The sequence below is a fragment of the Mobula birostris genome, chromosome 23 (assembly GCF_030028105.1).
Source record: "Mobula birostris isolate sMobBir1 chromosome 23, sMobBir1.hap1, whole genome shotgun sequence".
Classification (NCBI taxonomy): Eukaryota; Metazoa; Chordata; class Chondrichthyes; order Myliobatiformes; family Myliobatidae; genus Mobula; species Mobula birostris.
The window spans coordinates 27,357,193-27,381,939 of record NC_092392.1 but is presented as its reverse complement, the minus strand read 5'-3'; the positions used below and the strand labels follow the sequence as shown (position 1 = coordinate 27,381,939).

The following is a 24,747-nucleotide window of genomic DNA, read 5'->3' as shown; positions in this document are numbered from 1 at the left end:
ATCCCACACCACCAGGGTCAGGAACAGTTATTCTCCCTCAATCATCAGGCTCCTGAACTGGTGTGGATGACTTCATTCTCCTCATCTCCTCATCTCTGAACTGATTCCATAACCTACAGACGCATTTTCAAGGACTCATGCTCTCAGTATTATTTATTTTGCACAATTAGTCTTCTTTTGTACATTGATTGTTTGTCATGTGTTGTTTTTATAAATGTTATTGTATTTCTTTATTTTCATGTGATTGTCTACAAGTAAATGAATCTCAAGGTGGTACATGTTAACATATACGTACTTTGATAATAAATTTACTTTGACGTGGACTTTGACACATCCCCGAGACTGGATCTGTGCATGATTCCAGGAGTTCCAACAAGCCGCTGGATGGTGGTGATGTGTTTTGTGACTGCACCTTGTAAAACCCTGCAGGAAGACCGCAACTAAGAATGAAGAGTGCCACCTCCTCTGGTTCATTCTCATCCACTTCCACAGACAGGATACTCAGTGTTGTTAGCCTTCCATCAACGCACAGTTTGCACACATTCGTTACTCGTTTCAACGTGCCGTGTCCTTACACCCTTCATTATAGATTCCGGCAAGTTCCCTGCCACCATCATTGGTCAAGGGGTAGCACTCTTTTACTTTCTCAATCCTGCGAGTAGTGGGCCTCAGTTGATGCCCTACAATCCACATGAATAATTCCAGAATCTCTAGAATGCATGAAGCTTTTATCCAGGGTGTCTGTTCACTATCTCCAACGCTATCTCTTTTAAAACCCTGGGCTGAGGATAATCAGGTCCATGGGCTTTATCAGCTTTTAAGGTCAGCAACTGCGCAGGTGACTTGACTCATTCTTGGTTGCTTCACTTCTTCAATTTCACTTGACCAGTGCTTTTGGAATATATTTGGCAGGTTTTCAGTTCACTGTTTAATTCCTTCACCATTTTCTCATAAATTCTCCTGTCTTCTGTCTGTAAGGGGATCTGCACTCATTCTAGCCCATTCTTTTAATGCTCCTCCACATCAGGCCAACACTTCCCTGAGTTCTTTGGGTGAGTCTTGTTTTCCTCCCTCCCTCCCCCCCCCCCCACCATGATACACACTCAGTGCCCACACTATTAGGTATCTCCTTTGTCTAATAAAGTGGTACTGAGTGTACGTTCATCGTCTTCTGTAGCTGTAGCCCATCCACTTCAAATATCGATGTGTTGTAGAACATAGAACATAGAATAGTACAGCACAGTACAGGCCCTTCAGCCCACAATGTTGTGCCGACCCTTAAACCCAGCCTCCCATATAACCCCCCACCCTAAATTCCTCCATATACCTGTCTAGTAGTCTCTTAAATTTCACTAGTGTATCTGCCTCCACCACTGACTCAGGCAGTGCATTCCACACACTAACCACTCTCTGAGTAAAAACTCCTTCTAATATCCCTCTTGAACTTCCCACCCCTTACCTTAAAGCCATGTCCTCTTGTACTAAGCAGTGGTGCCCTGGGGAAGAGGCGCTGGCTGTCCACTCTATCTATTCCTCGTAATATCTTGTATACCTCTGTCATGTCTCCTCTCATCCTCCTTCTCTCCGAAGAGTAAAGCCCTAGCTCCCTTCATCTCTGATCATAATGCATACTCTCTAAACTAGGCAGCATCCTGGTAAATCTCCTCTGTACCCTTTCCACATCCTTCAGATCTCTTCTACATACTACGTGGATTATTTGAGTTACTGCTGCCTGCCTGGCCATTCTCCTCTGACCTTTCTCATTAACAAGATGTTCTCATCCACAGAACTACCACTCACTGGATGTTTTTTTGTTCTTTGCACCATTCTCTGTAAACTTTAGTCCAGAGACTGTTGTGTGTGAAAGTCCCAGGAGATCAGCAGTTTCTGAGATACTCAAACTACCCTGTCTGGCCCCCAACTATCAATCCATGGTCAAAGTCACTTCGATCACATTTGTTCCCCATCCTGATGTTTGGTCTGAACAACTGAACCTCTTGACCATGTCTGGATGCTTTTATGCTTTGGGTTGCTGCCACCTGATAGGCTGATTGGATATTTGCATTAATGAGCAGGTGGACGGGTAAGGTAGCTGCTGAGGTAATCTCATCAGCAGGAACACCCTGTAGGAGGGATAGGCAGGAATTTCTGGGCCAATGCACCCTATTACTCTAAATATCTGCTGATCAACGGAAACGAGCAGTGAAACAAAGGCTGATGAGACACTTTCCCAAAGGACATACTAATTCTAAAGTACTGTTTCCCGGTTCAGAAAGCACGGTCCGAAGCTGGAGACAAAGGTGATCGGATGTCACCGCTCGCTTTCGGGCAGTTGATCACCTGACTACCAGGCGCCAGCCGTGATTTTCACTGATCTCAAGAGATCGCACTGAGAAGTGGATTGTGTTCAAAACGTGTTAAGGAGCGGAAATGAGAATTCTGTCACCAGTTTGTGGGCCATGAATTGCCTTTAAGGAGCTCCATATGTGTGAGAGCTTCACTGTACAATAGGTTCATACAGACGAGCTGCCTGCAGTAGCACATTGTGCTGGATCCCCCTGTACCGGGCTGGTATCCTCCCTGGCCTTGACCCCACGCCCCAATGATACAGGAGACATTGTCAGGTCATGACTGACATCTGCCAGCCAGACTCCTGGGCGGGACAGCGGAGGGAGGGTGTGCACAGAGCAGCGGGCGATATCAGCCCCAGCCCCAGTCCAGTGGTGAGGCAATGCAGCAGTGTTGGGTTGACTCACCCCATCATATTGGCCCCAGCTCCACCGAAGGTCTATCGCGATGCTAAAGAGGGTGCTGGCAGCACCGGGGTCTGGTCGGACGGGACACTGGGACAACACCTGATGGTAAAGCAGAGGGAGGGTGGGAGGGATGATGGGGGCAGGGTCAGAGTGCATGGAAACAGGCCCTTCGGCCCAACTAGCCAATGCTGATCAAAGTCCTATCTGCTGATGTTTGGTCCATCCCTCTAAACCTTTCCTATCCATGTGCTTGTCCAAAAGGCTTTAAAATATTCTTATTGTACAGATTAACTTTGTTCATCACATGTACATCAAAACATTGACGCATACAATGAAATGTTTTCTTTGAGTCAGTAACCAACACAGTCTGAGGATGTGCTAACGTGTCATTACACCTCTGGTGACAGTACTGCGTGGCCACAGCTTACTGTCCCTAACCCTTGGAATATGGGAGGAAACCACAGCGCCCTGAGAAAACCCACACAGTCACAGGGGAAACTTACTGACAGCGGTGGGAATCGAACCCAGGTCACAACACTCCGATAGCATCACACTAACTGCTGAACGACCATGCCGCCCGAGAAGAAGTCAAATTCCCATTATTTTGGCAGGGGCTAGCTTTTACTTGTTTGTGTGTTTGCATTTTGGAGAGAGTTCCGCTTTCCGTACAATGACAGGTCTGAGCCCCGAAGCAGCAACCCCCACATCGGAGTGTAATGAGAGTCATAGAGCACTACAGCACAGAAACAGGCCCTTCGGCCCATCAACTCCATTCCGCACTAGACGGAATCAGTGTGAGATTAATGCTACAACGTTGTGGCATCAGTGCGAGATTAGTGTGCATTTGGTAAATTTGTTTGCCGTTGTTACCTGTACTGAGGGGCAGTGAAATATTTGTCTTGCATACAGTTCATATAAATCAGTACATTGAGGTGGAACAAGGTAAATCATTAAAAATGCAGAATGAAGTGTAACAGCTGAAGAGAAAATGCAGTACCAGTAAACAGTAGGGTGTCATAGCGATAAACACAAGAGATGCTGCAAATACAGAGCAACGCACACACAAAATACTGGAGGAACTCTGCAAAGAGGCATAAACAGTCAATGCTTTGAGCTGAGACCCTTCATCCTGGCTGCTTATTCCTCTCCATAGATGCTGCCTGGCTACAGAGTTCCTCCAGCATTTTGTGTGTTAAGTTCATAACGATGTACATTGTGAAGCCCAGCGTCCACCTTATTGTCCTTGGGAACCATTCTCTAGTCTCATAACAACAGGGTCGGATCTGTCCTTGAGCCTGGTGGTATGTGCTTTCAGGCTTTTGAATCTGCTTCCTGATGATAGAGGGGAGAAGAAAGAATGTCCTGGCTGGTTGGGTCTTTGATTTTGCTGGCTGCTTTGCTGAGGCATCATGAAATATAGAATGCATGGTGGTTAGGCTGGCCTCTGTGATGTGCCGAGCTGTGTCCACAAATCTCCCCAGTCACTTGCAGGGTAGTTGCCGCACCGAGCCGTGAAACATTCAGACAGAAAGCTTTCTGTCCTTCAATGGCAGGAGTTAGTAAGGGTTGACGGGGCATTTGTTTTCACATTCAGATCTGCACATTCGCTTGGGTTGATCCTGGGACAGCTTCAGGGTAAATCATCAAGCTTTAATGTGCAGAGGGAGACCCTTCGGCCTTCTGAGACTGTATACGTCCTTTGAATGAGGGGTCCAATTAGTGCCAGACTGCAGCTTCTGCCCTGCAGCAGCGTACACTTCACAAGTAGCTTTCCAATTTCCACAATCTAATTCCCAACATACCAGCCTTAATTTTCCAGAAAATTCATTCCCTGGATTGAACTCGAATTCAGCGACAGAAAGCCAAAGTAAACGGAGAATCAGACTTGAATCAGTGGGCACACACTGTCACAGAGACTTATCCTGCAAGCATTCATGTGTTTTGTGTTCGACTGCTGAGGTCTGACGTGAAATGGTGTGAGAGGACAATCAAACCGCAGAGCAATGATGTGCGTGGGGATATCGGCCTTTAATACAATGGTACAGCAACAGCTTCTTCCCCTCCACCATCACATTGCCACAGACCCATGAACACGACCTCACTATTCCTCTTTGGCATTATTTATTTATTTTATATCTTTGCTCTGCTACAAAACAACACATTTCATGTCATATTCAGTGATAATAAACCTGGTTCCGATTGAGATTTTGAACCAGCCCCATAAAGCCATCAGGGCAGGGAACAGTCTGTGTAGCTGAAGGTGCCTGGGTTGGAGATCTGGACACCACCGCAGATCACATAAAACACCGCCTCATTTGTACAGCTGCTCGGTAGCAGAGGTGAGAAAAGGAAACATATTCGAGTGTGCTCATTCACACTCGCTGATAAACAATTAGTCAATGCCAAATGGTTCGGATTAAAGCGTAGCCATGGTCAGCAAGAGGCCTCAAGGTCAGCGACACGGGTGAACAATATTGTGAGGTGATATCTGGAATACTGTGAGAGTTTCTCAGCTTGTGATCTAGACGGGGAGACCAAAGCAATAGCGTGGTTATGGCGGAAGTATAACCTGTCACGGATCTCAGTGAAAGGGGATTTGAAGAGACATAGATTTGCACTTTAAAAAGATTGAAGGGTTTGTCTGAAGGTGAGGAAGGATGTGGAACTAGACAGCCAAAACAAGATGCCAACACAGTGAAGCTGGAACTTGACCAATTGTTTACTCAAATTCACTGCAGATCTGAGAGAGACGTTTTCAGGTCAGGCAGTGCATGCAGTCAGACATGCTCATTTCCAATCTTTCTCTCCAAGTTAGCTTTGCTATAAAGCTAGAACATTTAGACGACCAAAGTTAGAACACTTCACAGAAGCTATGATCCTTGCCTGTAACCGAGATCTCGGAGTGTGTGGCTTCCAACAGCCTGTGACTGAGGAAGCCGATGTAGTGTTAGTTTGAACGAGTCCTGAAACTCATACAATTTCTTTCTGTTCCAGACGTATAAGAAGACAGGACATCAGAAATGGGGATCCCCTTACACAGTGCTCTGACCAACATCACAGCGGTGAGTAGATACAGAACACGGCCCTCTCCCCCAACACTCTCCCCACACCTCTGCTTCTCCCCTAACACACTCCCCCACACATCAGCCTCTCCCCAAAAGTCCTCACACCTCTGACTCTCCCCCTAACTCTCTCCCCACACCGCTGCTTCTCCCCAACACTCCCCACACATCAGCCTCTCCTCCTAACACTCTCTCCACACCGCTGCCTATCCCCTAACACTCCCCACACCTCTGCCTCTCCCCAACACTCTTCCCAGACCTCTGCTCTCCCCTAACACTCTCCCCACACCTCTGCCTCTCCCCAACACTCCCCACACCTCTGTCTCTCCCCCGACACTCTCCCCACAACTCTGCCTCTCCCCCAACACTCTCCCCACACCTCTGCCTTTTCCCAACACTCCTCACACCTCTACCTCTCCCCCAACACTCTCCCCACTCGTTTGCTGCTCCCTCAACTCTCCCCACACCTCTGCCTCTCCCCAACACTCCCCATACCTCTGCCTCTCCCCCAACACTCCCCCCACACCTTTGCCTCTCCCCAACACTCTCCCCACCCCTCTGCCTCTCCCCAACACAACTCAAACTTCTGCCTCTCCCCAACACTCCCCACACCTCTGCCTCTCCCCCAACACTCTCCCCGCACGTCTGCTCTCCCCTAACACACCCCACACCTCTGCCTCTCCCCAACACTTCCCACACCTCTGCCTCTCCCCCAACACTCCCCCCACACCTCTGCTTCTCCCCTAACTCTCTCTCCACACCTCTGCCTCTCCCCCAACACTCTCCCCACACCTCTGCCTCTCTCCCTAACACTCCCCACACCTCGGTTTCTCCCTAACACTCCCCCCCACACCTCTGCCTCTCCCCCTAACACTCCCCCCACACCTCTGCCTCTCCCCTAATACTCCCCACACCTCTGCTTCTCCCCTAACTCTCTCCCCACACCTCTGCCTCTCCCCGTAACACTCCCCCCCCACACTCTGCCTCTCCCCAACACTCCCCACACCTCTGCCTCTCCCCCCACACTTCTGTCTCTCCCCAACATTCTCCCCACACCTCTGCCTCTCCCCAACACTCTCCCCACACCTCTGCCTCTCCCCTAACACTCTCCCCACACCTCTGCCTCTCCCCAACACTCTCCCCACACCTCTGCCTCTCCCCTAACACACTCCCCACACCTCTGTCTCTCCCCAACTCTCTCCCCACACCTCTGCCTCTCCCCAACACTCTCCCCACATCTCTGCCTCTCCCCAACATTCTCCCCATACCTCTGCCTCTCCCCAACACTCCCCACACCTCTGTCTCTCCTGAACTCTCTCCCCAACACTCTCCCCACACCTCTGCCTCTCCCCAACTCTCTCCCCACACCTCTGCCTCTCCCCCTAACACTCCCCCCACACCTCTGCCTCTCCCCTAATACTCCCCACACCTCTGCTTCTCCCCTAACTCTCTCCCCACACCTCTGCCTCTCCCCGTAACACTCCCCCCCCACACTCTGCCTCTCCCCAACACTCCCCACACCTCTGCCTCTCCCCCCACACTTCTGTCTCTCCCCAACATTCTCCCCACACCTCTGCCTCTCCCCAACACTCTCCCCACACCTCTGCCTCTCCCCTAACACTCTCCCCACACCTCTGCCTCTCCCCAACACTCTCCCCACACCTCTGCCTCTCCCCTAACACACTCCCCACACCTCTGTCTCTCCCCAACTCTCTCCCCACACCTCTGCCTCTCCCCAACATTCTCCCCATACCTCTGCCTCTCCCCAACACTCCCCACACCTCTGTCTCTCCTGAACTCTCTCCCCAACACTCTCCCCACACCTCTGCCTCTCCCCAACTCTCTCCCCACACCTCTGCCTCTCCCCCTAACACTCCCCCCACACCTCTGCCTCTCCCCTAATACTCCCCACACCTCTGCTTCTCCCCTAACTCTCTCCCCACACCTCTGCCTCTCCCCCTAACACTCCCCCCCCACACTCTGCCTCTCCCCAACACTCCCCACACCTCTGTCTCTCCTCAACTCTCTCCCCACACCTCCCCACACCTCTGCCTCTCTCCCTAACACTCCCCCCACACCTCTGCCTCTCTCCCTAACACTCCCCACACCTTGGCCTCTTCCTAACACTCCCTCCCCACACCTCTGCCTCTCCCCCTAACACTCCCCCCACACCTCTGCCTCTCCCCCTAACACTCCCCCCCACACCTCTGCCTCTCCCCAACACTCTCCCCACACCTCTGCCTCTCCCCAACTCTCTCCCCACACCTCTGCCTCTCCCCAACTCTCTCCCCAACTCTCTCCCCACACCTCTCCCCAACACTCTCCCCACACCTCTGCCTCTTCCCTAACTCTCTCCCCACACCTCTGTCTCTTCCCTAACACTCCCCAGATCTTCGCCTCTTCCCAACACTTTCCCCACACCTCTGCCTCTCCCCAACACTCCCCACACCTCTGCCTTTCCCCAGCACTCCCACACCTCTGTCTCTCCCCAACTCTCTTCCCACACCTCTGCCTCTTCCCAGCACTCCCCACACCTCTGTCTCTCCCCACACCTCTACCTCTCCCCAGCACTCCCCACACCTCTGCCTCTCCCCAGCACTCAACACACCTCTGCCTCTCCCCAACTCTCTCCCCACACCTCTGCCTCTCCCCAACACTCTCCTCACATCTCTGCCTCTCCCCACACCTCTGCTTCTCTCCCTAACACTCCCCACACCTCGGCCTCTCCCCAACTCTCTCCCCACACCTCTGCCTCTCCCCAGCACTCTCCACACCTCTGCCTTTCTCCTAACTCTCTCCCCAAAACTCTCCCCACACCTCTGCCTCTCCCCAACACTCTCCCAACACCTCTGCCTCTCCCCACACCTCTGCCTCTCCCCAGCACTCTCCACACCTCTGCCTCTCCCCAACTCTCTCCCCACACCTCTGCCTCTCCCCAACACTCTCCCCACACCTCTGCCTCTCCCCAACACTCTCCCCACACCTCTGCCTCTCTCCCTAACACTCCCCACACCTCGGCCTCTCCCCAGCACTCTCCACACCTCTGCCTCTCCCCTAACTCTCTCCCCAACACTCTCCCCACACCTCTGCCTCTTCCCTAACTCTCTCCCCACACCTCTGTCTCTTCCCTAACACTCCCCAGATCTTCGCCTCTTCCCAACACTTTCCCCACACCTCTGCCTCTCCCCAACACTCCCCACACCTCTGCCTTTCCCCAGCACTCCCACACCTCTGTCTCTCCCCAACTCTCTTCCCACACCTCTGCCTCTTCCCAGCACTCCCCACACCTCTGTCTCTCCCCACACCTCTGCCTCTCCCCAGCACTCCCCACACCTCTGCCTCTCCCCAGCACTCAACACACCTCTGCCTCTCCCCAACTCTCTCCCCACACCTCTGCCTCTCCCCAACACTCTCCTCACACCTCTGCCTCTCCCCACACCTCTGCTTCTCTCCCTAACACTCCCCACACCTCGGCCTCTCCCCAACTCTCTCCCCACACCTCTGCCTCTCCCCAGCACTCTCCACACCTCTGCCTTTCTCCTAACTCTCTCCCCAAAACTCTCCCCACACCTCTGTCTCTCCCCAACACTCTCCCAACACCTCTGCCTCTCCCCACACCTCTGCCTCTCCCCAGCACTCCCCACACCTCTGCCTCTCCCCAGCACTCTCCACACCTCTGCCTCTCCCCAACTCTCTCCCCACACCTCTGCCTCTCCCCAACACTCTCCCCACACCTCTGCCTCTCCCCAACACTCTCCCCACACCTCTGCCTCTCTCCCTAACACTCCCCACACCTCGGCCTCTCCCCAGCACTCTCCACACCTCTGCCTCTCCCCTAACTCTCTCCCCAACACTCTCCCCACACCTCTGCCTCTCCCCAACACTCTCCCAACACCTCTGCCTCTCCCCACACCTCTGCCTCTCCCCAACACTCCCCCCACACCTCTGCCTCTCCCCAACACTCCCCACACCTCTGCCTTTCCCCAACACTCCCACACCTCTGTCTCTCCCCAACTCTCTTCCCACACCTCTGCCTCTTCCCAGCACTCCCCACACCTCTGTCTCTCCCCACACCTCTGCCTCTCCCCAGCACTCCCCACACCTCTGCCTCTCCCCAGCACTCAACACACCTCTGCCTCTCCCCAACTCTCTCCCCACACCTCTGCCTCTCCCCAACACTCTCCCAACACCTCTGCCTCTCCCCACACCTCTGCCTCTCCCCAACACTCTCCCCACACCTCTGCCTCTCCCCAACACTCTCCACACCTCTGCCTCTCCCCAACTCTCTCCCCACACCTCTGCCTCTCCCCTAACTCTCTCCCCACACCTCTGCCTCTCCCCAACACTCTCCTCACACCTCTGCCTCTCCCCAACACTCTCCCCACACCTCTGCCTCTCCCTAACACTCCCCCCCACACCTCTGCTTCTCCCCCTAACACTCCCCCCACACCTCTGCCTCTCTCCCTAACACTCCCCACACCTCGGCCTCTCCCCAACACTCTCCCCACACCTCTGCCTCTCCCCAACACTCTCCCCACACCTCTGCCTCTCCCCAACACTCTCCCCACACTTCTGCCTCTCCCCTAACACACTCCCCACACCTCTATCTCTCCCCAACCTTCTCCCCACACCTCTGCCTCTCCCCACACCTCTGCATCTCCCCAACACTCTCCCCACACCTCTGCCTCTCCCCAACACTCTCCCCACACCTCTGCCTCTCCCCAACTCTCTCCCCACACCTCTGCCTGTTCCCTAACACTCCCCAGATCTTCGCATCTTCCCAACACCTTCCCCACACCTCTGCCTCTCCCCAACACTCCCCACACCTCTGCCTCTCCCCAATACTCCCCACACCTCTGTCTCTCCCCAACTCTCCCCACACCTCTGCCTCTCCCCACACCTCTGCCTCTCCCCAGCACTCTCCACACCTCTGCCTCTCCCCAAACTCTCTCCCCACACCTCTGCCTCTTCCCAACACTCTCCCCACACCTCTGCCTCTCCCCACACCTCTGCCTCTCCCCAACACTCCCCACACCTCTGCGTCTCCCTAACACTCCCCCCACACCTCTGCCTCTCCCCCAACTCTCCCCACACTTCTGCCTCTCCCCTAACACTCTCCACACACCTCTGCCTCTCTCCTAACTCTCTCCCCACACCTCTCCCTCTCCCCAACACTCTCCCCACACCTCTCCCTCTCCCCAACACTCTCCCCACACCTCTCCCTCTCCCCAACACTCTCCCCACACCTCTGACTCTACCCAACACTGTCTCCACACCTCTGATCCGATGGTCAGATTTCCCACTGAGACAATAGCAACTCTGCAGAGTCCTCAGCGTTGGGGGCATAAGCTGGTCAAAGGTGATGGGTGGTGACACTGGGGTCTAAGGTCCTCTCTCTGCCTTAACATAGAACATAGAAGAGTACAGCACTAGGCCGTTCGGCCCTCAATGCTCTGCTGACCTTGATGCCAGCTTATACTAAATGTCCTCCTCCTGTATATCCCATATCCCTCCATTCCCTTCACATTCACTTATCTGACTAAAAGCCTCATAAACTCCACCACATTGCCTGCTTCCACTACCCCTGAAAACCTAGGGCTCACTGCTCTCTGCCTGGTGTTTATACTGCTCATCGTTCCTCTGCAGCAGCCCCTTCTCATTCCCCTTAACCCATTCCGTCCTTACACTCTCTTGTTCCCCTCAACCCCTTTGTCCTCTTTAACCCAAAAGAGCTTGACACTCTTTTCCCTTCACCCCTTTCTCTTGCCCCTTCTCCTGTACACCAGAGGGTGACAATGGGAAGGGGTAAATGAACAATTACCATTGCCATGCAGCCATACTCTTGTTAGCTCAGGAAAGCGGGGCTGCCGTTAGAATGTGCATTGATTAACCACGGCTAACTAGTGGTTAACATCCGGAGACATCAGTCACGATTTGACTGCAAATACCTCACCGGCAGCCAGTAAGCATTGAAGAAAAGGCACTCAGTGCATCTCCAGCGAAGAGGAGAGTGTTGCTAGCACTTGCAGCAGGCTTCTGCTGGGCCAAATGTCAACGTTAAACACAGAAATGTTGCTGTATTGGCAAATTTCAGGATGGCGCCAAGTTCATGCTATATGTTGGGTAACACTGCCCTCTGCTGTTGCATGATGCAGTTTTCAATTAGAAAGTGGAACATTTGTTAAGACAATGGGTTTGGCAAGGTAAGATTTTGAATCCAGGCCAACATTGGATACATTCATATCCCAGGTAACAGTGAGGATAAAGCCACGTTAATTATATTAATATTTGTTTAGTGATAACAGTAGGAGTTAAGCAACGGGGTTCGTTTATAGGACATAGGAGCCTGATAGACCAAATGGCGTATTTCTGTTCCTATGTCCTATAAGCACTGCATTTTTATTGGACTGGCACTGTAGCGTAACAGTGAGCACAATGCTTTACAACACCAGCTGTTAGATTGTGGCTCAAACCACTCCACTGTCTGTAAGGAGTTTGTACGTTCTCCTCATAACCGCGTGGGTTTCCTCTGGGTGCTCTGGTTTCCTCCCACGTTCCAAAGACATACTGGTCAGGGTTAGTGAGGTGTGGGCTTGCTATGTTGGCAATGCAAGAATGGTAACACCTGCAGACTGGCCAGAAGAACCCTCACTGATTTGATTTGACACAACCAACTCATCTCACATAGTTCAATGTAGCAAATAAAGCAAATCTTTTTCACCTTTAAGTTGAAGAGTTTACCGCTACTGCCTTTGTTGAACAAGGGTGTAATGTAAAGTTTCTTGACTTTAAAACTTTTGGTCATGACTTCTGTAATTTTCTCCCTCATCTTCCTCAGGAAATTCGGCGCCATCTCTCCGGGAATTAGTGACTCATCCACTTCAGTTCATCCATGACCTCAAGCACCTCTTCCTTGCTGCAAGCTAATGTTTAGTCTGGTTCTGTACCTTAGTCACGAGTGACTTTCCTGAGGACATATACTAGACCTTACGTAATGGGACGGTAGCATAGTGGTTAGTGCAGTCATGGTTAAATTCCCACCATTGTCAGTGAGGAGTTTGTACGTTCCTCCTGTGACTGCGTGGGTATCCCCCAGGTGTTCCGGTTCTCTCCCACAACCCAGAGACGTACCAGTTAGGGTGAGTGAGTTGTGGGTATGCTAGGTTGGTGCCAGGAGCATGCTGATACTTGCAGGCTGCCCCCAGCACATCTTCAGACCATGTTGGCCATTTGCACAGGGAGCAAATTTCACTGTTGTTATGTTTTGCAACTTCAAAACATTAAACAAATCCAAATGTAAACAGGAGTCAGAGTTAAGTCATGTTTTTAATTTAAGCAAGGCACAAACATATGACGTGGCTGGGTCATGACAAATGCAATTTATTTATTTATACATATAACCCATAATGAATTATTTAAACCAATAAAGGATTCTTAATCAACAACATATTTACAAGATTAGTCATAAATACACAACAACTATACGTTTCAATGTTTCAATATGAATGCTAATCTTAATCGTTCCTCATACACCGTTGGTCCTGTTCACAAACCTGTGAGATAATTTCCACAGATGCTGCCTGACCTGCTGAGTGTTTCCAGCATTTTTTCTTTTTACATTGAATATTTCTTTAATGTTGCACTGTTCATGGTTGTAGAATGGGACAGAAATCAGAGAACAGTTACTCCGAGATGGGCAATAATCATTCTTATAATCTCTAATGATCCGTGTGGCACCTGATAGGTTTCATGTTTCTGCTGTTGGATAATGTGGAATGATTATAACTGACCTAGTAATCCTGCACTTGTAATTTGCACATTAGGACACACGGCATTCTCTGCAGACATTGAAATGAAATCTCTAACCTTCCCTCAGCCTCATTCTCTGCCTTTGGCACTGTTACAATCCCAGAGCAGCTGCAACAGGCCATGTGTGTCTTAAATGTTTGCAGATTAAAGATTCCTCTTATTTCTCACATCTACATTGAAACATGCAGTAAAATGTATTGTTAGCTACCATCCCGCCTCTGCATTAGTTCCCACGGAGTTCAGCGTTCCTGTTACATTGGCGAATGTTGCCTAATTACATGCTTAGCAATAAGAAAGATGTACAAAGTTGAAGGGAAATTTATTATCAAAGTACATATATGTCACCATATACATCCCTAAGATTCATTTTCTTGCTCATATACTCAATAATTCCATAATAGAATAATAACCATAACAGAATCAATGAAAGACCACAACATGATATTGTACTGAAATTTGAAGTATTATAGTAGTATTGTAGTGGGGGAGTCTAGGAACAGAGGCACAATCTAAAAATAGAGAGATGTCCCTTTAACCATATGACCATATAACAATTACAGCACGGAAACAGGCCATCTCGGCCCTTCTAGTCTGTGCTGAACTCTTACTCTCTCCTAGTCCCACTGACCTGTACTCAGCCCATAACCCTCCATTCCTTTCCTGTCCATATATCTATCCAATTTAACTTTAAACGATAACATAGAACCTGATTCAACCACTTCTGCTAGAAGCTCATTCCACACAGCTACCACTCTCTGAGTAAAGAAGTTCCCCCTCATGTTACCCCTAAACTTTTGTCCGCTAACTCTCAACTCATGTCCTCTTGTTTGAATCTTCCCCACTCTCAATGGAAAAAGCCTAACCACGTCAACTCTATCAATCCCCCTTATAATTTTAAACACCTCTATCAAGGCCCCCTTCAACCTTCTATGCTCCAAAGAATAAAGACCTAACTTGTTCAACCTTTCTCTGTAACTCAGGAGATGAAACCCAGGCAACATTTTAGTAAACCTCCTCTGTACTCTCTCAATTTTATTGACATCGTTCCTATAATTCGGTGACCAGAACTGAACACAATACTCCAGATTTGGCCTTACCAATGCCTTATACAAATTCAACATTACATCCCAACTCCTATACTCAATGCTCTGATTAATAAAGGCCAGCAAACCGAAAGCTTTCTTCACCACTCTATCTACATGAGATTCCATCTTCAGGAAACTATGCACTATTATTCCTAGATCCCTCTGTTCTACAGCATTCTTTAATGCTCTACCATTTACCATGTATGTCCTATTTTGATTAGTCCTACCAAAATGTAGCACCTCACATTTTTCAGCATTAAACTCCATCTGCCATCTTTCAGCCCACTCTTCTAACTGTTCTAAATCTCTCTGCAAGCTTTGAAAACCTACCTCATCATCTACAACACCACCTATTTTAGTATCATCTGCATACTTACTAATCCAATTTACCACCCCATCATCCAGATCATTAATATATATGACAAACAACATTGGACCCAGTACAAATCCCTGAGGCACACGGCTACACACTGCCCTCCAATCTGACACACAGTTATCCTCCACTACTGTCTGGCATCTCCCATCTAGCCACTGCTGAATCCATTTTACAACTTCTATATTAATGCCTAACGATTGAACCTTCCTAACTAACCTTCCATGTGGAACCTTGTCAAAGGCCTTACTGAAGTCCATATAGACAACATCCACTGCTTTACCCTCGTCAACTTTCCTAGTAACCTCATCAAAAAATTCAATAAGATTTGTCAAACATGACCTTCCACGCACAAATCCATGTTAAAACAGAGAACAGAGCTCAGGAGGAACTTCTTTAGTCAGAGGGCAGTGAATCTGTGGAATTCATTGCCCCAGACAACTCTGGAGGCCAAGTCATTGAGTATACTTGATAGGTGCTTGACTAGTAAGGGTGTCAAAGGTTATGGGGAGATAGGTGTCAAAGGTTATGGGGAGAAACCAGCAGAATGGGGCTGAGAACCTAATCTATCATCACTCTAACCCACCTCACGACCCCCCCCCCCACCAACACCTCATTGCTCTGTACTGGAAGGCATATCAGAAGTGAAATGAGAATTTCTTTTGAACCACAGCTCTAATGTTATTGAATAAGACTTCCTTTGCATCCAGCACCATTGTGCAGTAATTTGTTTCCTTCTGAATGTTTGATGACGGCCTGTCTTTCTGCAGATAACCTACACCAGTATGAAAACGTGGAGGCAAAGGTCATCTACGGGGTGGAGAATAGCACCACCTTCTTGGAATGCATCCCCAAATCCCAGCGGGCACTGGCTCTCTGGCAGTTCCAGAGGCAGAACGAGGAACACAAGGAGGAGGTAATGAGTTCTGGTCAGAGTGTATCTGCTTCACTGGGACAGTGTGACACGAGAGCGTGATTTGTGCAGCAGGAGAGGGAGGTTAGTGTGACAGCAGTGTGGAGTGAGATTAGTGTGACAGAGGTTAATGTGACAACAGTGTGCAATGAGATTAGTGTGACAACAGTGTGAGATGAGATTAGTGTGACAGAGGTTAGTGTGACAGATTAGTGTGATGTGTAGGTGTGGCTTGCAACAAAAATCAACATTGAACAATTGTAAAGAATAAAGAATTACATAAAAATTAAGTTTGAAGTACAGCTATGGAGTGGTGGTTGTCCATCATGTCCAACAACAAGAAACCAACGTTGGACAGTTTTTAAAGTGGTAAGGCTGTTGCATTGGGCCAGTTTCATTCTTTCAACCTCAGAAATCCAGGTCCAGTGGTATGAGCAAGCGTCATAAACTGGGGTCTCCCTTGGTTGCAGTGGATGACCATTATCCCTTGTGTGCCTCGTCATGCCCTTCGCTCTCGTTGGGCATTGCAGCACCATCTTCCTGACAATGGGGTCTCACTGTAGATCTCATCTTCCCAGTTTACCAGACCTGATATCACATGCTGAGATAGGCATATCCCACAGACATGGAACAAATATGCAAAAATACACAAAATACCACCAGCTATTGTTTGTACAATGGAAGCAGCATTATGGAAAGTGGTTTAAAGTGTTAGCAGTGCAGTTCAGTGACAGGGGTAATAAATAAATAGAGTTCAGAGAGCTAGAATGTTTAAACAGATAACCGCCTCGGGGGAAGACATTTATAAGATGTTGTGAAGTTTTTTTGTTTTAATAGCCCTATGGTGCTTTCCAGAAGGGAGTTTTATAAAATTCTAGAAGGGAATATTTTAAATCATTTTTATATTTCTGTTTACGTTGTAAATACATGCTGGTATTTATGTATTTATGCATATTTTATTCCATATCTGTATTTCTAACTTTATTTTTATATGACTCTTAATTCGTTATAATTGTTGAATGTTGTTGCTTTTTGTTGGCTGTCATGTCAACACACCACAGCAAATCCCCAACACGTAAATGTACAGTATATGGTGAATAAGCTTAATCCTTGTTCCTTAATGGAGTCAGTGGGTAGAACTGATTCCTTTTGTGATATGATGATGGTGTGATTCCATGGCTCTGTGGTTCCTTGTCTGATCCTGTGTCTCCACCCATTGTAGATTAATATGGATGACCGCCTCATCAGGACCGAGCAGGGTTTGCTGCTGCGAAGCCTGCAGAGGAGAGACGCGGGGACCTACATCTGCCAGACGGTAGAGCACGGCTTCATGCAGACCCTGCTGAAGGTGACCCTGGAGATCATCGACACCGAGCACTTGGAGGAACTTCTCCACAAGGAGGACGATGAGGGGCCGAGGGCCAAGGAGAGCCACAGCATCACCTCGGCCATCCAGAAGGTCTGGTACCGGGACTTCATGCAGCTGATAAACCACCCCAACCTGAACACCATGGACGAGTTCTGTGAGCAAGTGTGGCGGCGAGACCGCCGGCGGAGGAAGCAGGGCCTCTCGCACTCCCCCGCACACGGCAACAAGTGGAAGCACCTGCAGGAAAACAAGAAGGGTCGCAACAGGCGGACGCACGAGTCTGAGAGAGCACCGAGAAGTGTCTAACAAGGACACCCCGCCCCCTCCCCAGTGAACACTGAATTCAAACAAGATGCAATACATACATTAACTCGGTCATTGCATTGTGTTGATGTTTACAAGTGTATGGGATGCTCCATCCAGAAACACAACCACCGCCCACCCTTCTTACTCAACCCCTCATTCTTTTTGTTAATGCACCATGGTGATTGTGAATTGCATCTCATAGTTGGACCGAAGTCACTTCTTCAACATGACCTGCAACTGACTGAAACTGGCCCGTTCACTCCAGTGGCAGGTAGAACGCCCATCTTTGGCTCAGTCAGAGTGTGTTCCTAGCTTATCGGCACCTCCAAGGATGGGACTCACATCCCCCGGGGAGAAGAACTCCACCTTTGGCTCAGTCGGAGTGTGATGCTAGTTTATTGCCCCCGCCAAGGACGGGACTCGCATCCTCGGGGTGAGGAACAGAGACACATGTTTGGGGAAACCTAACGTTGAGACAATCCTAAAACAAGCCTGCTGTTGCTCAGGAGTGCAGTGCACACTGACAGGTGGATATCTAGCCCCAGCAAGGCTGTGGTGTCAGTCATCAGTTCACTGTGAAGGTGTTGAATGTGTGCCCCCTGCACCACTCCCACCCTCTCCCCAACCTCAACCCAACGGCAGTGAAGATGCATTTCAGTTGGATCCCCCTACTGATGGACACTGAACTCAGTGACAGGCACAAGGAGACAGGGAGAGTATTTTGTCCGAATGACGAAGGTCAGCATGACTTGAGGAAACAAGATTGCTGCCAGTTGCTTTTAACTTAGACCAGAAATCCAAACGGACAGCTTTTCTGAACGTAGAATTACCACCTAGACAGAGCACAGTCACTGGGGTACTCACCGAACGTGGAAAACAAGACAGCTGGACAATCTAATTTAAGTAGAACTTCATGTTAATGGAGATGTGTTAAGAGACGTTCTATTTGTATCCAGTGATAGAGAATTTTATGGCAGCAGCTTTGGAGAAGATAAAACTAGAGCTGAGTCTTCAATTACTTGCATAGAAGACGGCTCTCAGCTCAAGTGAAGATTATGCCTGTGACTGATATTTTTTTGGGAGGGAGGTAGCAATACTTGTCAATTATTTTAAGACTGATGTCAGGGTAGTTACTTCCTGTTGCATTCTTATGTTTTTTTTTAAATTAAGACATTCTACAATTCCAGAAAATGGATGGAAGTAAATGAAGAGTTCAGGAACCCATTACCAAAATGAGTCTTAAGAAAGAGATCTTGGAGGGTTAAGTGTAGAAGCTCCCAGCAACCAGAATCACTAGTAAATCATTCCAGAAGTAATACAAGCTCAGACATTCAATTTTACGCTGATGTTTGCTAAGGTTGCAGAGAGATGGACCAAACTAAGATTCAAACACTCCCAATGCAGGGTTAGAGTCATTGTACTGCAAGGATTGATATGAGATAAGTGGCATTCTTTCAGGCAACATAATTCTTCCCAAAATACAAGGAGGAATGCATTGTGCATCAGCCCCCAAGGGTTTGCATATTTCAAATAACTGCATTAAATAAACTTTAGCTAAAGCATTAGAATGGGAACAGTGGGGAAAAAGTCATCTTCACTTGACAATAAACAATATATTAAAGATGGGAACCAATATTTGTAATAAATGACAAATATTACTGTGTCTTAATTGTTTAGGGTTGTCTTTATAACCTGCCCCAGGCTATGTTTAATCTTCCATGAAATTAACTCCTGAAAATAAAATATTTGACTATTTTATATCAGGGTAGAGAATCCAGGAATGTCCAACCTTTAAACTCACTAACTACCTCAGCTGCATGAGGGGCATCTTCCATTTCCTGGTCATTAACGAGAAGGTTGTATGTGTGCATGTGTGTGTGGGCTACCCTTCTCTCTGTACCTCAGGGGTTGAGAGGGATGAAAGAAGATCTGTTCTAAGCTAGTCAATCTTCCAGGAACCCCCAGAAATCCAAGGTGCACGCTGTCCTGTCTAAGTGCCATTTGATATGGGTCGACAGGCCCAAGGATAGACGCAGCAAAGGAGGCACAAGGTCTAAAGGAAAACTTTGTCAATGATTCAAAGATGCAAAGTGCCATCAGGTTCCATTTACAAATGAATTTTAACAGGTAGTCACGGTGTCACAGTTCAAGCCCACTTTACAATAGATACCGGCACACAGCCAACTAATAGTTCCTGGAACTCAGTTCTCTGATGTAGATCTCGACTCGTCTGGTTCCTAAGTGAGGACTTCACATCATTTTGATTAGTAAGAACATCAAATGTTATGGAGAAAAGGCAGAAGAATGGGGTTGAGAGGGATAATAAATCAGCCATGATGGAATGGCGAAAAAGACATGATGGGCCAAATGGTCTAATTCTGCTCCTATGTCTTATATTGTTATGGTCTAATCACCCAGGAGAAGTGCACAACCTGCCTGGGAGAATGGAGTGCCTCTCCTTCTCTTGGGGGCAACATTTTGGCCGAAAATAACATAAAATCCCAAGGTAACATGTGGCCTCTGCTGTACAGCATGAACTTGTGAGCTCATTGTTGGCTGGGACTCCAGTCAGACAACCATTACCCAACCACACTGTCAGCCAACCACACCGTTACCCAGCCACAATATTACCCATCCACACTATTACCCTCCCACACCATTACCCAACCACACCATCACCCACCCACACCATTACCCACTCACACCATCACCCACCCACTCCATCCACCCACTCCATCACCCAGCCACACTATTACCCACCCACTCCATCACCCACCCACACCATCACCCACCCACTCCATCACCCACCCACACACACTATTACCCACCCACACCATCACCCATCCACACCGTTACCCACCCACACCATCACCCACCCACCCACTCCATCACTCACCCACCCACACTATTACCCACCCACACTATTACCCATCCACACCATCACCCACCCACACTATCATCCACCCACACCATCACCCACTCACTCCATCACCTACCCACTCCATCACTCACCCACACTATTACCCACCCACACCATTACCCACCCACACTATCACCCACCCACACCATCACCCACCCACTCCATCACCCACCCACACCATCACCTACCCACTCCATCACTCACCCACACTATTACCCACCCACACCATTACCCACCCACACTATCACCCACCCACACCATCACCCACCCACTCCATCACCCAACCACTCCATCACCCACCCACTCCATCACCCACCCACACTGTTACCCAGCCGCACTATTACCCACCCACACCATCACCCACCCACACCATCACCCACCCACTCCATCACCCACCCACACCATCACCCAACCACTCCATCACCCACCCACTCCATCACCCACCCACACTGTTACCCAGCCACACTATTACCCACCCACACCATCACCCACCCACACCATCACCCACCCACTCCATCACTCACCCACACTATTACCCACCCGCACCATCACCCACCCACACTGTTACCCAGCCACACCATCACCCACCTACACCATTACCCACCCACACCATTACCCACTCACACCATCACCCACCCACTCCATCCACCCACTCCATCACCCAGCCACACTATTACCCACCCACTCCATCACCCACCCACTCCATCACCCACCCACATCATCACCCACCCACACACACTATTACCCACCCACACCATCACCCACCCACACCGTTACCCACCCACACCATCACCCACCCACTCCATCACCCACCCACCCACACTATTACCCACCCACACTATTACCCATCCACACCATCACCCACCCACACTATCATCCACCCACACCATCACCCACCCACTCCATCACCTACCCACTCCATCACCCATCCATACTATTACCCACCCACACCATTACCCACCCACACTATCATCCACCCACAGCATCACCCACCCACACTATCACCCACCCACTCCATCACTCACCCACCCACACCATCACCCACCCACTCCATCACCCACCCACACCATCACCCAACCACTCCATCACCCACCCACTCCATCACCCACCCACCCACTCCATCACTCAGCCACCCACACTATTACCCACCCACACTATTACCCATCCACACCATCACCCACCCACACCGTTACCCACCCACTCCATCACCCACCCACACTGTTACCCAGCCACACTATTACCCACCCACTCCATCACCCACCCACCCACACTATTACCCACCCACCCACACACACTATTACCCACCCACATTAACTGTAGCTGGATGACTTTAATTGTTCAGAAAACTCAGATATTCCTGGGGCTGTTTGAATATAATTTTATCTTTCTCCTGTGATGTTGATTGATAATTAATTTTTGCCCTTGGACTGTGGGCAGATGGTATTTGATGCCCATTGATGCTCTTGCAAACCCGTTCCCCGGTCCAACATCTACTTGAGTGACAGTACTGAGAGCAACACGCAGTGTGTGTTCTTTTTTGTCTGGTAACGAAACACAGGAAGAAAGTTAACTACATGTGAACAATCAGTGCCTGAGAGGCTGATAATACCGTTCACCATTAGTTTCATGGCAATAAATTATTGTTTAAAGGAAAGGTTTATAAACCATAGTATTGACATCTTGCAAACTCTTGTAGTTTTGATGTGCTTTGTTTGCAGAACGACTTCATAATTTTATGGTCTGTTGAAAGGTACTGTGTAAAAAAGATGCATGTGAATGTGCTTTATAAATTGGTTTTCTCCAATAAATAATATTAGACAATGATCTTCCCACTATTTAGCCATTTTCAAGGCTCTGAGGGTAAATAGTTCATCATTTTGCTTTCCACTTGCCCAGACTGGTGTATATATATTTTTGTTAGACAAAGAAGGACAATATTAAGTTTTATTGCAATGGTGATAGGAATTTAGTTTTCATATGTATGTATCAGCTAATTTAGTGTCTATATAACCAGCCCAAAAACTGGCCAGATGAAATGCAAACAGCTATTTATTTGGTTAATTCATCCTGATACAAAAATGGGCACTTTGCAGTTATTCAAAGCATGCGTATTCAGTAGATAGTTACTGAGACTCCACCTCTCTCTTTATCACCGCGTTTCCAAGGGGTACCAAAAACTGGAAAGGAATTTTATGAAATTGCTGCTGTAAATTATTTCTTTTGGCATGTATCCGGTTGTTGAATAAACTTTTCTTTTAAACTATGGAATCAAGTTCAGGTTCAAGTTTGTCATTCACCCATAAACGCCACCAAGCGAAACAACGTCCTTTTGGAGCAGGTGCACAACAGAGTACATAAAACCCACACACACCACATAGTCTAATATTATCACAAACAAATTAACAAATAAAATTGTGCAGTTTGAAATTTGTTGTTCTAAGGTAGCAATACAGTGCAAGATATAAAAATACTTTAATTTACAAAAAAATTAGTTAATTAACAGTGTAAAAGTTTCAGGGAAAAGTAGTCTTCATTATCAGTTCAGAATTTGATGGCAGGGGAGAAGAAGCTGTTTCTGAATTGTTGTGTGTGTACCTCCTTCCTGATGGTAATAAAAGAGAAGAGGACATGTCCTGGACGGTGAAGGACCTTACAGATGGTAGTAATGAGAAGAGTGAAGGACCTTACAGATGGCAGCAATGAGAAGTGGAAGTGTTCCAGTTGCTGAGGGTCCCCATAAATGGATATTAACCTCTTAAGGCGCTGCTTTTAGAAGCTGTCCTCAACGTTGGAGAGGCTTGTGCCCATGATGGCATTTTTGAAGTGTTGTCAGTTCTCCATAGATTTTTAGGGTGAGTCAGTGAAAATTAAAAATAAAATATCAATGCCAACCCCATTTTCTGGAGTTTAGAAGAACGAAGGGCATTTCATTGGAACCTATCAAGTATTGAAAGGCCAAGATAGAGTGGATGTGGAGAGGATCTTTCCTATAATGGGGAGTCTAGAATCAGAGTGCAAGAGGGCACAGCCTCAGAATAGAGGGACGCCCATTTAGAACAGTGCTACGGAGGAATTTCTTTAGCCAGAGGATAGTGTATCTGTGAAATTCATTACCACAGATGGCTGTGGAGGCCTAGTCATAGGGTATATTTAAAGCAGAGGATGATAGGTTCTTGATTAGTCAGGGCATCGATGATTATGGGGAGAAGGCAGGAGAATGGGGTTGAAAGAGTTAATAAATCAGCCGTGAAGAGCAGACTCAATGGGCTGAACGGCCTAATTCTGCTTCTATGTCTCATGGATTCACCCTCCAGGGTGTGATGGCAGGCCGGGAGCTGTATGAGGAGAGAGACACTAATTCAGTCAGGGTACTCTCCATCTCCTATGACTAAACGGGCTCGGTGATGTTGCATTGAAACTATCAGACCTGGATGCTGAGAGCCACTAGTGCAGTGTGATCAAGCCCACCTGAGAGAAGGAATGTGATGATGAGGCCAGGTGCAGGTTGAAGGAATCATATTCCATAAGACCGTAAGATACAGGAGCAGAGTTTAGGCCATTCGGCCCATCGAGTCTTCTCCGCCATTCTATCACGGGCTGATTCAATTCTTCCAGTCACCCCCACTCCCCTGCCTTCCCATACCCTTTGGTGCTCTGGCTAATCAAGAACCTATCTATCTCTGCTTTAGATACACCCAATCACTTGGCCTCCACAGCCGCTCATGGCAACAAATTCCACAGATTTACCACCCTCTGACTAAAGTAATTTCTCCACATCTCTGTTCTAAATGGACATCCTTCAATCCTGAAGTCATGCCCTCTTGTCCTAGACTCCTCTACCATGGGAAATAACTTTGCCATATCCAATCTGTTCAGGCCTATTAACATTCGGAATGTTTCTATGAGATCCCCCCTCATTCTCCTGAACTCCAGGGAATACAGCCCAAGAGCTGCCAGACGTTCCTCATATGGTAACTCTTTAATTCCTGGAATCATTCTCGTGATTCTTCTCTGGACCCTCTCCATTATGGTAGTCTCCATGCTGACAACGTCAACACCGATTTCTCTAAACCGTTGCAACCACTTCCCTCTGTTCTCCTTGCATACCCCACCTTTTGTTTTCCTCATTCCTAATTCTGATTAGAAAGGCCAGC

The 24,747-nt window shown here is 48.6% G+C and overlaps 1 protein-coding gene across 2 annotated transcripts in view; it reads left to right on the top strand.

Annotated features, from left to right (window-relative positions):
• LOC140186929 (semaphorin-3A-like) overlaps positions 1-22,861 on the top strand; it is a 257,855-nt gene extending 234,994 nt beyond the window's left edge. For both annotated transcript variants that reach the window (XM_072241701.1, XM_072241700.1), the window contains exons 16-18: positions 5,751-5,818; positions 15,856-16,001; positions 17,221-22,861. In XM_072241701.1, coding sequence (XP_072097802.1) covers positions 5,751-5,818; positions 15,856-16,001; positions 17,221-17,673 — 667 coding nt within the window. In that variant the 3' untranslated portion in view covers positions 17,674-22,861. The remainder of the gene's footprint in view (positions 1-5,750; positions 5,819-15,855; positions 16,002-17,220) is intronic.
• Positions 22,862-24,747: the final 1,886 nt, after the last annotated feature.